The 14,183-nt window shown below is 38.6% G+C and overlaps 1 protein-coding gene across 1 annotated transcript in view; it reads right to left on the reverse strand.

The window, feature by feature from the left end:
- LOC124622260 (centrosomal protein of 135 kDa) overlaps positions 1 to 14,183 on the reverse strand; it is a 362,362-nt gene that overhangs the window by 247,743 nt on the left and 100,436 nt on the right. Inside the window, exons 9-11 of the mRNA XM_047147922.1 lie at positions 8,262 to 8,375; positions 7,942 to 8,055; positions 7,738 to 7,854 (exon numbers count right to left, since the gene is read on the reverse strand). Of these exons, the coding sequence (XP_047003878.1) occupies positions 7,738 to 7,854; positions 7,942 to 8,055; positions 8,262 to 8,375 (345 nt within the window). The remainder of the gene's footprint in view (positions 1 to 7,737; positions 7,855 to 7,941; positions 8,056 to 8,261; positions 8,376 to 14,183) is intronic.

Raw genomic sequence — 14,183 nt, forward strand, 5'->3', positions numbered from 1 at the left:
CGCTTCTGCCTTGGTGCCAATGATGGTCGTATGCGTGTTTGGCGCCGTGCAGGTGAGCGCCACAATCAGGACTGCATACGACCGAGGCACACAGGGCCAACACCCGGCATCATGGTGTGGGGAGCGATCTCCTACACTGGCCGTACACCACTGGTGATCGTCGAGGGGACACCGAATAGGGCACGGTACATCCAAACCATCATAGAACCCATCGTTCTACCATTCCTAGACCGGCAAGGGAACTTGCTGTTCCAACAGGACAATGCACGTCCGCATGTATCCCGTGCCACCCAACGTGCTCTAGAAGGTGTAAGTCAACTACCCTGGCCAGCAAGATCTCCCGATCTGTCCCCCATTGAGCATGTTTGGGACTGGATGAAGCGTCGTCTCACGCGGTCTGCACGTCCAGCACGAACGCTGGTCCAACTGAGGCGCCAGGTGGAAATGGCATGGCAAGCCGTTCCACAGGACTACATCCAGCATCTCTACGATCGTCTCCATGGGAGAATAGCAGCCTGCATTGCTGCGAAAGGTGGATATACACTGTACTAGTGCCGACATTGTGCATGCTCTGTTGCCTGTGTCTATGTGCCTGTGGTTCTGTCAGTGTGATCATGTGATGTATCTGACCCCAGGAATGTGTCAATAAAGTTTCCCCTTCCTGGGACAATGAATTCACAGTGTTCTTATTTCAATTTCCAGGAGTGTAGATACAGAAACGGAGGGCGTTTGAAAAGTCCGTGCAAAGCCCAAGAGATGGCACCATTGGCACATATCAAGGTCATGTTTAGTTAGTAGCATCTTTGGAAAGAACGCACACCAAGTTTCAGCCATAATGGTCTATTTCTTTGTGTTTGGCATTTTTGTGAATCAAGGAAGTCGAATGATTGTCAAAAAACAGACGAAGAAGAGTTTTGTGTGGTGATTAGACATTACTTTATGAAAGGCAAAACACCTCAGAAGACTAAAGAGAAGCTTGAGAAACATTACGGTGACTCTGCACCTTTGATTACAAGAGTTTATAAGTGGTTTCAAAATTTTCAGAGTGGCCATATGGGCACAAGTGATGTTGAACGTTCTGGACGCCCTGTGGAGGTTACGAATCCAGAAATCATTGATAAAATCCATGATATGGTGATGGATAACAGAACAGTTAAGGTGCGCGAGATTGCTAGTGCTGTGGGCATCTCAAATGAACGGGTACATAATATTTTGCATAAACATTTGGACATGAGAAAGCTATCCGCAAGACAGCACAAGGCGGGTTCCGCGATTGCACACGTTTGACCAAAAACGGAATTGTGTGAAGTGTTGCAAGGATGGTTTGCAGCTGTTCAGGAAGAATCCGCAAGACTTTAAGTGTCATTTTGTCACTGTAGATGAAACATTGACACACTACTATACCCCTGAGACCAAACAACAATCTAAACAATGGGTTACCAAGGGAGAATCTGCACCAAGAAAGGTGAAGACCATTCCTTCGGCAGGAAAGGTTATGGTTTTGTCTTTTGGGATTCGCAAGGGATAATCCTCACTGATTATCTGGAAAGGGTAAAACTATTACAGGTGCATATTATTCATCGTTATTGGACTGTTTGAAAACCGCCGCCGATTGGACTGCAAAAAAGTCCTTTTCCATCACGACAATGCACCAGCACACACCTCAGGAGTTGTGGTCACAAAATTAATGGAAATAGGATTCAAACTTGTTTCACATCCCCCCTGTTCTCCAGACTTGGCTCCTTGGACTACTTTTTGTTCCCCAATTTGAAGAAATGGCTGGTGGGACAAAGAATTTATTCAAACGAGGAGGTGACTGCAGCAACTAATAGCTATTTTGCAGACTTGGACAATTCCTATTATTTGGAAGGGATCAACAAATTAGAACAGCATTGGATGAAGTGCATAAGTCTAAAAGGAGATTACGTCGAAAAATAAAAAAGGTTTACCCCACACATGGACTTTTCAAATGCCCCTCATACTATACCTAGTAAACTACAAGACAATTGTTAATATGTTTATTTGTAGTATATCTACTTCACCAATCCTTGAATACAAGCAAGTCACTGAGATATGGAACAAGTGAATACATGGTACAAAAATGTGGTAGTTGTAACACCAACTCACAATATCAATAACAATCATGCAACTAAACTTTAAATACAAACCTGAGTTACGCTGTTTCTCCACTAAAATTTAACACTGAAGATACAAGCAATTACAAAGTTATGGTAAGAACTGATACAGTATTATATTATGAATTATTCAAGATATGAAAGTGATTACCAGAATTTTCCTTTATAGCATTTTGACATCAAACACTGAGTAATAACATTTATCTCTTAATCCTGTGTTTACACGAAGAGAAATTTCCTTACTAGATTTTACTTCCATGAAAGTATTCATCTACATAGTACAATGAAAATAGGTCAAGGATTTCCCTAAGTTACATTTCAATACAGATTATTGCCTTTTATGCATTTCATACTGCTAGGCAGTATGTCAAAGATTTTAAAACTGCATACCTTTTGATCAAACAAAACATTAATTTCACACTGGAGAGTTGCCTGCTTTTTAGTACTATGATCATGGCAAATAATTTCTCTCATAATGTGCAGTGTTGTTTACGACCACAGACATCATGGAACAAATGTACTGACACATAGGAGAACTTCTCACATAACTGCTCTTTCAAAAACTGTTAAATCTCTCTTTCAAACCGATGTATTACCAAGAATATTATACCATAACACTTTATTGGATGAAAGACAAAGGTACAGTATATTGACAGATGGCAAGTCTTCAAACCAGAAGATAGTTCTTGAAGCAAATATTGCCTCTCACAGCTTGCTAACTGGCAAGAGGAAATTATTACCTCAGTTCACAGTGAATACCTAGGAATTTGGAAGAGAGTATCTGTTCTGTCAACTGTTTGTTATCTGAAGCACCTATGTCTTCTGTTTTCTTTTAAATGTTTTTTGACATGACTAAAACCACTTCAGTTTCAAAGAGTTATCAAGAGGTAGTTAATAGTGAATCAGGATATAATTCTTTGAGTATGTCACTGACATCAGACAATGTTAGTTGGTGATATACTGACCACCACAGTGCCTATCTGAGACATCAAGAACTATCATTTGCTTTCTGTCTTGATGGTACAATTTCAACTATTACCAGCAGGTCCTACGATTTCATAATGGTAGGTCTTTTCTAAGAGTATCTACTGATATTCAAAATCAATTACCTTGGATAGATCATAGGAGACATTGACTGGTGATTTCTTATAGTTTATAAACTTGTAAGGCCTCATTTAATGATGATGAAACATTCTAATATACAAAAATAGGTTTTTGAAAACTGTGTGGTCTGTTGCTAAGGAATGCCAGTCTTGCTGCAGAATGCTTCTCTACAAACTTTTGAAACTTAAGTCACACACACACACACACACACACACACACACACACACACACACACACACACACACACACACTTTTACAAGTATGCAAAGCTAAGATGCACAGAGGTAGCACCTATCTTGGTGACTGCATTGCTTTCTTCACAGTTGGTACTGCCTTTGATGCGGTACAAAATGCCTATGACAGGATTGTAGTAGGTCGTAGTGGGAGGATGTATCCTATGGATTCTATGTGGACATTATCACTAACAAGCTGCCAGTCTGCATGAACAGTCTCTGTCAAACTGTGGCCAAGAGAAGACATGTTGTCGAGCAGACTGCACAACATGGACTGTTCAACTTTGAGGACTGTGCTTCTAGCCCTTTGCCCTCTAGGTTCTTCTCTACGACACAAGCCTTTCTGAATACCACAGCTGGGAACTCTCCCTACAACATTGTTTATTCCCATAACCCTCCTAGCATCAACCTTACCTAGTCCCTGTACTCCACCTGTCTTACACCCTTCCTTACTCCTATTCCAGTCTCCCACGTGTGTTCTATGGCTCCAGCATACCTGCATATTCCTTTCCCCTTCTCTACTTCTCTCCTCTACCCCCTCCCCCTCCTCTGCCGCACAGTATCCATTGATGCACCTGCAAGCCACCATCCTGCCCCTGCCACGTTCCTGCACAGTCCCACAGACAGAGCTACAGCATCTTCTCCCACCCCTACCCTGCCAGCCCTCCCAATCCCTGCTCCATGCCTGTTTTGTATCCCCACTTCACATCACAGTCGGCATCACTACTCAATGAAGTCAGGCCACAGCACCAGGAGACAGTAGTGGCCATCGTGCATGCATGTGCCCAAGTTTTTCTAAATTTGATAGAGAACTTTGTGTAATAGCTTAGGCCACTTTTAAACGTGTCTCCCTGTCACTCAGTGTCTCCTCTATGTGCGGAGTATTGGTCTAACCAAACATACAAAAAAAATGTCTGTTTGCACATAAATTTCAACTTAATTGTGCTCCCCAACATATGACAAACTGGGTGATGCTTTGCAAAAATGACTGTAGCTACTTCTTGAAATGGAATGAGTTACAATAACCACCCATAATAAAATTGAAGCATTAAGCAGCCGAAAAACCCATAAACAAAACTGAAATCACTGCTAAGCTTCCAGACAGTGTCTTCCATCTGAACTAACAGACTGACAAAAATAGCACAAACACACATTTCAACACTGTCTCAGCACTGCAGCCGTGTAGAGTGAGGAGTCATATTGGGTGGGGTCAGAGAGGAATGTGACAGGCGGGGGAAAGGGAGGTAGACAACTGGGAAGGAGACATAGGAAAGGAGTGGGACACTTGTGAGCCTGCTCTAGTATACATATAGCTTATGCAGGGCTGGTTTAAGGCAGAAGCAATGCAAGTGGTCATTTGGAACATAAACCTGAAAGGAAATTTGTCTATAAGGTCTGTCATAATTAGAAATGAAAACTAACAAGGGCAAAAATATACAATAATAGAAGTAAAATCCATTAATCAAAACTTCTGGACTGAGAGGCTGTGTTCGATCTGTAAAACTACTACTTCCTGACATTTTGTTGCAAACTGTGACCAACATCTTCTGGGGTGAGTCAACAACTGGCTGCCAGGCCATGGAGATCCCGTTTATATAGATCGCATACAGGGCACCACCATACATCACGTGGTGCTGACTGTAAGTTTATCTTTGATTAATGTCATTATTCTCGACTGAAGGTAATTGATTGTCACACCGTCGGTGCAAAGTCAGCTGCCATTTCTTGTCTAACTCTAAGCCTTCCTCTTTTCTATTAAAATTATTGTGGTGTTTCTAAATCTCTATAGCTCCCCTATACATACATGCATAATAATGCAATGTCCTGGCTAGCATGCTCGTCTCACTAAATTTTATTTCATGAGCACTGTCTTTAAAAAGATGTTCCACTACAACTGATTTGTCCGTATGTCCTAGTCAACAGTTCCTTTCGTGTTCTGTTAAGCAGGTATTGACACTTCTTTTCATTCTTCCAATATAAACCTTCCCACAGCTACACGAAACTTTATACACCCCAGGAGTTCCTAAGGGGTGTCGTGTGTCTTTCACCAATCTTAAACACTCACTAACTTTCTTGGTGGGTCTAAAGATTGTTTCAACTTGAAACTCGGCCAGAAGTTTCCCAATATGGTCCATAATATTGTGAATAAATGGAAGAAAAACTTTTCGAGTTGACAGTAGTTGTTGCTTAATGTCATCAGACACTTTTCTTCTGGGATGAAGTGCTTGATATGTCTCATTGTCAGCATATCCATTTCCCTTAAAAGCCATTCACAAATGATTTAGTTCATCTTGCAAATAAACTGGCTCACAGATCTTATTAGCTCTGTCCACCAATGTTTTAATGACACTCTCTTCTGCCTGGGATGACAGTTCAAATTCTTATGCAGGTAATGGGCAGTGTGTGTATCTTTGCTATACACTTTATGCCCTAGACTCCCATCTGCCAATTTAATTACTGATACATCCAAAAATTTTGCTGTCCATTGCTCTCTTTATAGAAAAGCTATAAAGATTCGGAAACATCACAAAAATTTTAATAGAAATGAGGAATGTTAAATTTAGACAAGATATGGTGGTCAACTTTGCATCAACGATGTGACAACAGATTACCTTCAATCTAGAATAATGACATTAGTAAGAGAGACTTACTGTTGGCCCCATGTGACATATGGTGGTGCTCCCTATGCACTAAATATAAAAGGGACCTCCAAGGCCTGGCAACCAGTCGTTACCTCAACTCAGAAGACGTTATCCGCAGTAGGCAACGATACGTCAGGAAGAAGTAGTTTTACAGATTGACCACGGTCTCTCAGCCTGGAAGTTTTAACTAATGATGACACTGGCCGTGAAAGCCTACACCTTATGAAGGGTAAAATTATTCCAAATCAAATAAGTTGTTTGTGTGGTTATGAGCCACAACTAACTTCAATATGAAGTAATTTTCTAGTTTATACAAATTTAACTTTACGATTAAGTGTACATATAACTGGAACAGAATTTCATTCATGGCCTACTAACAAGAAATACAATATTGCTTCAGAATGTTATGTGTTAGGATTTACTGTGTACATGTACCTGTTGAAGCAAGTGCTTCACCTGTCACTCTCACGTTTAGATGCAATACGATATTCATCTCTGCTGTGAATTATGAATTCTTTCCAACAACCCTCGATCATATCTACATCTTGACATGACCAGTCAGTTTACTGCTCCAGCCTTTCAAATGTATCACTTCACTTCACTCACCCCAGACAGTAAAATACAGAGAACTGTCAGGAGACCTTAGTGGGTAAGGTACAAATCCTGCTCGATTTGAGCTTATAGACAGTGATAGTAAGAGCTTATGTTTCTATATGATACTGATCATCTGCAAATGTTTAATGGTGGAAAACAAAGCTGCATGCATAGTCCTTGAGAATGTGTTAAGAGAGTCATGAAGGAATTAAGCTATGAAGTTTTGATCTTTGTGTCCATTCTTCCTGCTGAAAGTTCTCCACAAAGCTCATTGTCTTATATTACAACAAGCAATGACGTATTTCCCAATACTTTTATAAGTTTATAAGTACTCCTAACTATATCAGTAGCTAGAGGTGAAATGAGTTTTGAAAAACTCAAGTTGATAAAGACAAAGCTTACATCAACACTTCCTCAAAAACAAGTATGTGGACTGTCAACTTCAACCACTGATACCAAGTTTGGCACTGGATGTTGCTTGCAGTGTACTGCTGACCAAGTTTTTCTTTTTACATGAGAGATGGAAGCTTTTCATTTTATGTTTATACTTCTGAAGATTATCTCTGGCAGTTGAACCTGATTGCAGTCACTGATGTTTTCTTGCAGCTGTGACTGAAATGGTGAATTATGACTGGGTATTTCCATAGTACATCTGCCTGTATAGAATGATGAAATAAAACCAGTTGGTATTTTCTGTAGCCCTCATAGGCATCTCAATATGCAAATAACATTTTTTCACCAAAACTGAGGTATTGCAAAATAAACAGTGTATCTAACATGAAAATCGCATCATACTTACCTAAAAGAATGCTGTATATTTACATCTCATTTATTAAATTATAGTATCAGAATGTACAAAAGCCTTCCAGGAGTTATTAAATGTGAACTCTGGTTACCTGCTTCTATCTATAACTTTCAATTTAACAGTAGAAAAATTACTACCATAAACTATCACACTTTCACAAGAAGAAATATAAATGTAGGCAAACAAGAAAATTAAGAAAATCAAATATTTTGGTCAAAACTTACACTTGCAGTTTCAGCATCAGCATTACTTTGTTTTTCCCTTAGTTTCTCATATTCTCTCTTATAGTAATCTTTTTCTGTCTGAAGTTGCTCAAGAACACCGTTTTCCATACATTTATCCTGAAAAATGTGTATGAAGAAAATAAATCCACCTGTATACACTAATAAAATACAATACAATATGTATAAATAATAGAATTAACTTACTTCAAGCTGATTCTGCAAATCAGAAAGTTTTTCTTGCAGAGCTTCATTTTTTAGGCAGTATCTGTCTCTTTCAGACTGAAGTTTTTGTATTAACTCCTTTTGTTTTGCAACAGTCTAAAACAAGTTTGGAAGCCAGTGTTAGAAGATAACACATTGAATAAGAAGATATATAGCATTTGCAAGCCCTTTTTAAGATATGGAAGGAAAGTGAAAGTAAAATGTGCATAAAATGTATTAAACAACACCAATAAAGAAAATAAAGCCACCTGTATACATTAATAACATGTAATACTTACGTATCAATAAAAGAATTAACTTACTTCAAGCTGATTCTGTAAATCAGAAAGTTTTTCTTGCAGAGCTTCATTTTTTAGGCAATACCTGTCTCTTTCAGACTGAAGTTTTTGTATTACCTCCGTTTGTTTTGCAACAGTCTAAAACAAGTTCGAAAACCAATATTAGAAACTAATTATGAATGATAAGACATTTAGCATTTGCAAGGCCTTTTTATGATATTGTAAAAAAGTGAAAAAAAACTGTACATTTCAGTTTTTAGCATGAACACTCCATTATTAAAATCATGCAGAAACTTGCAATGATTTACAAACAATTTCTGTCGGGTTCTGGACTGAAGGCTTCCTAGTTGAAGAACCCATCATATTGTTCTTATTAGGAGATATTATTAGGTACTAAAGCAGCATCTGTCAAATTTGACTCAAGCGCACACAATTGCCTACGTTTCAGAGGTGGAAATGGGGACCTAAGCCTAAACAATACAGACCAGATGTTCCATTTGGGCTTGATATTTGTACAAAATAATTCTCTCTCTCTCTCTCTCTCTCTCTCTCTCTCTCTCTCTCTTTCTCTCTCTCTCTCTCTCTCTCTCTCTCTCTCTCCCTCCCTCTCTCCCCCCCCCCCTCCATCCCTCCCTTCTCCCCCCCCTCCCCCGCCCTCTTGTTCTATCTCAATCATATATCTCTTTTTTCTCTTCTCCTCCCACTTTGTGTTGTGTCTTCCTCTTGTATTATTTTCTGAGTTTATCTCTTCTTCTGTACTCCTTTCCTGCAGTGAACAGTGACTTCCTCTCATGCATATTACAATTTGCCTTGTTAAAAGATTTTTACACTGCACATGTGTTCCTTGATGCACTGTGGATCTCAAATTCCACTAAGATTTTTTTTTTAATTATTACAATGTCAGGTTACATTCCCAGAATATTACGCCAATTACGGAGAAACCCCACAAATTGCTATTATCCCAGGTACTAATACTGTTTGGCATTTTTTATTACCGAACCTATAACATGTGAATGCATAACTATCATAAAACCAGCATGTAATCAACTATTTAATCTTTCAATGATGTCAAATGAAAATAGTGAGTTACATTAAACACAAAGTAAATGTAATGACTACACACTGAGAATGAGTACGTACAGAAGAGAACACACTGTCTGCTTGCAAAGTATAATTTCTAATATGATAGGGGATATCGTGTTTTCTGTGCCATATGCATATCCTTTCTTAACAAAAGTAGTCAGAATTCACATTTCCTTTATTGAATTACCTGTGGTTGCTTTGTAGTTTATGTTGTCTTCAGTCTGACAGCAGGTTTGATGCAACTATCCATGTTAGTCCAAACTGTACAAGTCTCTTTATCATTGCATAAATACTTCTTCCAACATTCACTTGAAGCAGCTTACTGAATTCAAGCTTTGGTTTTCTTATATACTTTTTATCTTTCACAGATTCCTCCATTACCAAATTAACTGTTCCTTGATGCCATGGCAAGTGTCTTAATAACTCATCCCTTATTTTCATGTAGTTTATTCATAAAGTTCGTTTCTCCACAGTTCAATGGAGCATCTCTGCTTTAGTTATCCAATGAATGTATCTAAAATTCAGCACTCTACTGTAACATATACCTGGAAAAGCTCTATTGCCTTCTTTGCAATACTGTGTGTTGTCCACAGTTCTCTTCCGCAGAATGCTGCACTACAGATAGTCTTCCAAAGATGACTCCCTCAAAATTAAATTTATATTTGATGTTACATTTTTTTTTTTCTTTTTCAACAGAAATTTTCTTGCTATTCCCAGTCTGTGTTTTATATCTTCTCTGCTTTAAGTCATTATCAATTATATTGCAGTTCAAACAGCAAACCCATGTATTACTTTTAGAAGCATTCCCCACACATCGCCTGAATTAATTCAAATACATTCTGTTCCCCTTCTTTTGCTTTCGTTGATGTCATCTTATAACTTATCTGCAAGACATTAACGTGCTGTTCAACTGATCTCTTAAGTCCCTTGGTGTAAGAATTTCTATGCCATCAGAACACCACAGAATTTTTTCTTCTCTGAAAACTGCAATTCCTTTCAGTAGCTTACCCTTGGTTTCCTTCACTATTTGCTCCATGTACAAGGATATGCTCAATTATAAAATCCCTTTCATGTCCTATGACTCTTAAAAACTGCAGTTTGTTTTCTGTACAAGTTCAAGTTAATTAATCTTTCACTTCCCATATTTTTCCCCTGATAAATTTAGAATTTCAAATAATGCATTCAAGTCAACTGTAAAAAACTTTCTAAAGCTATTAATACAAGAAATGTGGGATTACATTTTCTCATTCTACCTTCTCACTCATGGTGAGGCTGAACTGTTAAAATTCCTGGAATCTCTGAATACCTTCTCACAATTAAATTACACATGGTCCTATTCCGAATCCCACGCCACTTTCCTTGACGTTGATCTTGTCCTCACTGAACACCAGCTACACACTTCCATCCACATTAAACCTACCAACAAATAGCAGTACACATTTTGACAGTTGCCATCCTTCCCATGTTGAACATTCCCTCCCATACAACCATGGCATCTGAGGCAAACATATTTGTTTGGATGCAGACTCTTTACAGCAATATACCACCATTCTCACCTCAGCCTTCACTGCACATAATTACCCCACCAGCCTAGTTCAAAAGCAGGTTTCGTGGGCCACCTGGTCTGGAATGTATTAATCAGCTACTTCGACAGGGCCATGACTTCCTAAAATCATGCCCTGAAATGAGATCCATTCTGTTTGAAATTTTGCCCATCACACCTGGAATAGCTTTTCGTCACCCTCCCATCTCCGAAATATCCTTGCCAGGCTCTATGCTCCTTCTGAACCTGTCTCCCTACCCTATGGCTCCTAGCCCTGTGACCATCCCCATTGTAAGACTTGCCCTATGCAACCTCCTACCATCACTTATAGCAGCCCTGTAACTGGTAAAACATATACTATCAAAGGGAGATCCACCTGTGAAATGACATGTCGTATACCAGCTGTTATGTAAACACTATTCAGTCTTTTACATCAGCATGACTACCATCAAATTATCAGTTACAATGAATGAGCATAGACAGAGGGTGGATACTGGCAACATGCAATATCCTGTTGCAGAGCATGCTCTCCGACATGGCATTCGTGACCTCAGCACCTGTTTCACCATGTGCACAATCTGGATTCTTCCCCCAAGACACCAGTTTCTCAGGAATCCGCAGGGGGGAACTAGCGCTACATCATGTCCTTGGTTCTTGTCACCCACCCATTTACATTAATTTCTTCTGCCCCAACATTTCTTCACAGTAACTACTCTTTTCTTCACTCTGTTTTAGTTTCCTGCACCTTTCACTGTCTTACCTGCCTATTTTCCACTGCCCCCCTCCCACCTCTGTTATATACAATGATGCTCTTAGCTTTTCATTCTTATTAACTCATGCGTGATGATTAAGCAGTAATTTCTGTCTTGCATATTAACCTGTCTTCCACCTTTGAGTTCTCAGGTTTTCAAATCTTGTCTGATGCAGTCCCCAACAATCAGTCTTTCCTTCTCATCCCACATGTTAAGTCTCCCCCACCCTGAGGTTCTAGGTGACTTTCCCGAAATCTACCCCTCTTCCTAGACCTCTCCAGTCCTTTCCCTTCACCCCTCTTCCTTCTCCTTTAATCCTTCTGCCTTAAGAAGGAGCCACTGGCTCCAAAAGCTAGCCCAATTACAACCTCCTTTTATGTGTGTGTTCCGCCACCACTTGGTGAGTAGATGTTTTATCTATTCAATTAAATTATTTTGTGAAAAATTGATTGTTTTCATTGTCATATTCTAATATAGTTTGTATAGTTGGTATTGTCTCTGGTGTTTCTACATTCCTCCACAGCCCAACCTCATCTCACCCATCCTCCTCTCTCTCTATGTAAACTGCTACGATTCATTGTATTCTTCTGTAGATTATTTTGATAGTATTTTGCAACTACTCCTTATTCAACTGACAATTTGGAAACACACCTGTCTGTTCCTGGGTTTTTTGTATTCGGATTCTCGCTTTGTTCTTGATGTTTGAGATTTCATCTGTCTCTCATATCCTGAATATCAGGTGAAACAGTTTTGTAATGTTGGTTCTCCTAAGGACCTCAATAATCCTAAAGAAATTACATCTATTCCACAAGCCTTTACACATCTTTCAGCATTTCACCAAATTCATTCCACAATAATGTATCACACAGTGCATCTTCATCTGCTTCCTCTTCTCTTCCCATAATGTTGTTATCAAGTTTATTTTCTTTATACATTGCTTCCATCTTTTGGCCTTCCCTTCTTTGCTTAGTAATAGCGTGCCATCCAAAATTTTCTCTTCTTTAAAAGTTTCTTTAATTTTTCCTATACCAAGCTCCCTACAGATCCACAGTTTTGTATTTCTCTTCTGGTCAACCCTGCTTTGCCATTCTTTTCAGTTCAGTTTATTCTTTTAGTGGGGTTTATTTTTATTCTTTTATATTTGCTAGCTTCAGTTGCTGTGTTTTTATACTTTCTCCTTTCATCAATTAATGTAATATCACCCAAGGATTTCTGCTTGTCTTTTTGCTTAGTTATTCCTCTGTTGTCTTCAATGTTTCATCACCCACGGCTATTCATTCTTCTTTGAATGTTTTCACTTCGTATATCAGTAGATCACTGCCTAATGCTCCCTTTGAAACTCTCAATAGTCTCTGGTTCTTTCAACTTCTCCAAATCTTTTTTCATTTAGCTCCTTTTTGCAATTTCTACAACTTCACTCTGTATTTCAGAACTAACAAAGTATGGTCAACATCCACATCTCCTCCTAGAAATGTTTTGTAGTTTTAAAATCTCTGTCTTGCAATTATGTAATCTATCTGAAACATTGTGATCTCTCCAGGTTTCTTCCGTGTACACATTCTTCCTTCAAAATTCTGAAACCAAATGTTTGCAATGATTAAACTGTGCTCCAGATAAGTTTCTATCAGTAACCTTCTCTTTCATTAGTTTCCTCCAGATTATGTTCTTCACCTACTTTTTCTTCTTTCTTTTCCCACTACCAAATTCCAGTAACACATCCAAATTAAGTTTTTGTCAATCTTAACATGCCAAACATTCTTTTCAACCTCTCTGTTATCAAGAGAACTAGTAGACACTTATACCTTTACTGCTGTGGTGCTAAGGCTTTGGGCTTATCTTAGCTGTTATCTCTTCATTATGCTCTTCATAGTAGTTCATAAGCATTTATATTTTCTTGTTCATTGGTAAATTTATTCCTGCATTATCCCTATTTGATTTTATATTTATATATGTTGTATTCATCTGAACAGACATCCTGTTCTTTCTGCAACTGCACTTCACTAAAGGCAGGTTACACCAGACTAAACACAAGTGAATGGTCATCAGAGAAAGAATTCTCTCTGTTATAAATGGTAGGTGAGTGTGAGCATTTGCTGGTCCTCACTCATGTTCTGTTGGTTGCCAGCATTTTACTGGGGCATCAAAGGAAGTTCGTGTTCTGCTGTCCTATCTCTGTTTCTCTTATTGAAATGAGCAACATGAGTGATGGAGCCATCTGAAGAGGACATAATGTCACTAACAGAAAACTACAGATAATATAGGTGCTTCTGCAAAATTCTGAATGAAAGGAAATATGACTGGAAGAAAATTGCCAAAGCACTGAAAGGCCCATCTGGGAATGCGAGAAAGGTGATAAATTCATTACATGCTTGCATCAGACATAAGCAGAGTGAATAAGCACACGCCTTGTATTTTTATTTTCTTAAAAAGGAGAGAGCATAAAAAATTTCTTTGAAAGTAAAGAAGTGTGAATACGTATCTATTATGCTGATTAAAACTAAAAATATTTGTGGTAGCTGTAATTATATGGCCGGTGTATCACTTATGTTAGCAATTTTTTATGATAAA

Source organism: Schistocerca americana, chromosome 7, assembly GCF_021461395.2.
Source record: "Schistocerca americana isolate TAMUIC-IGC-003095 chromosome 7, iqSchAmer2.1, whole genome shotgun sequence".
NCBI lineage: Eukaryota > Metazoa > Arthropoda > Insecta > Orthoptera > Acrididae > Schistocerca > Schistocerca americana.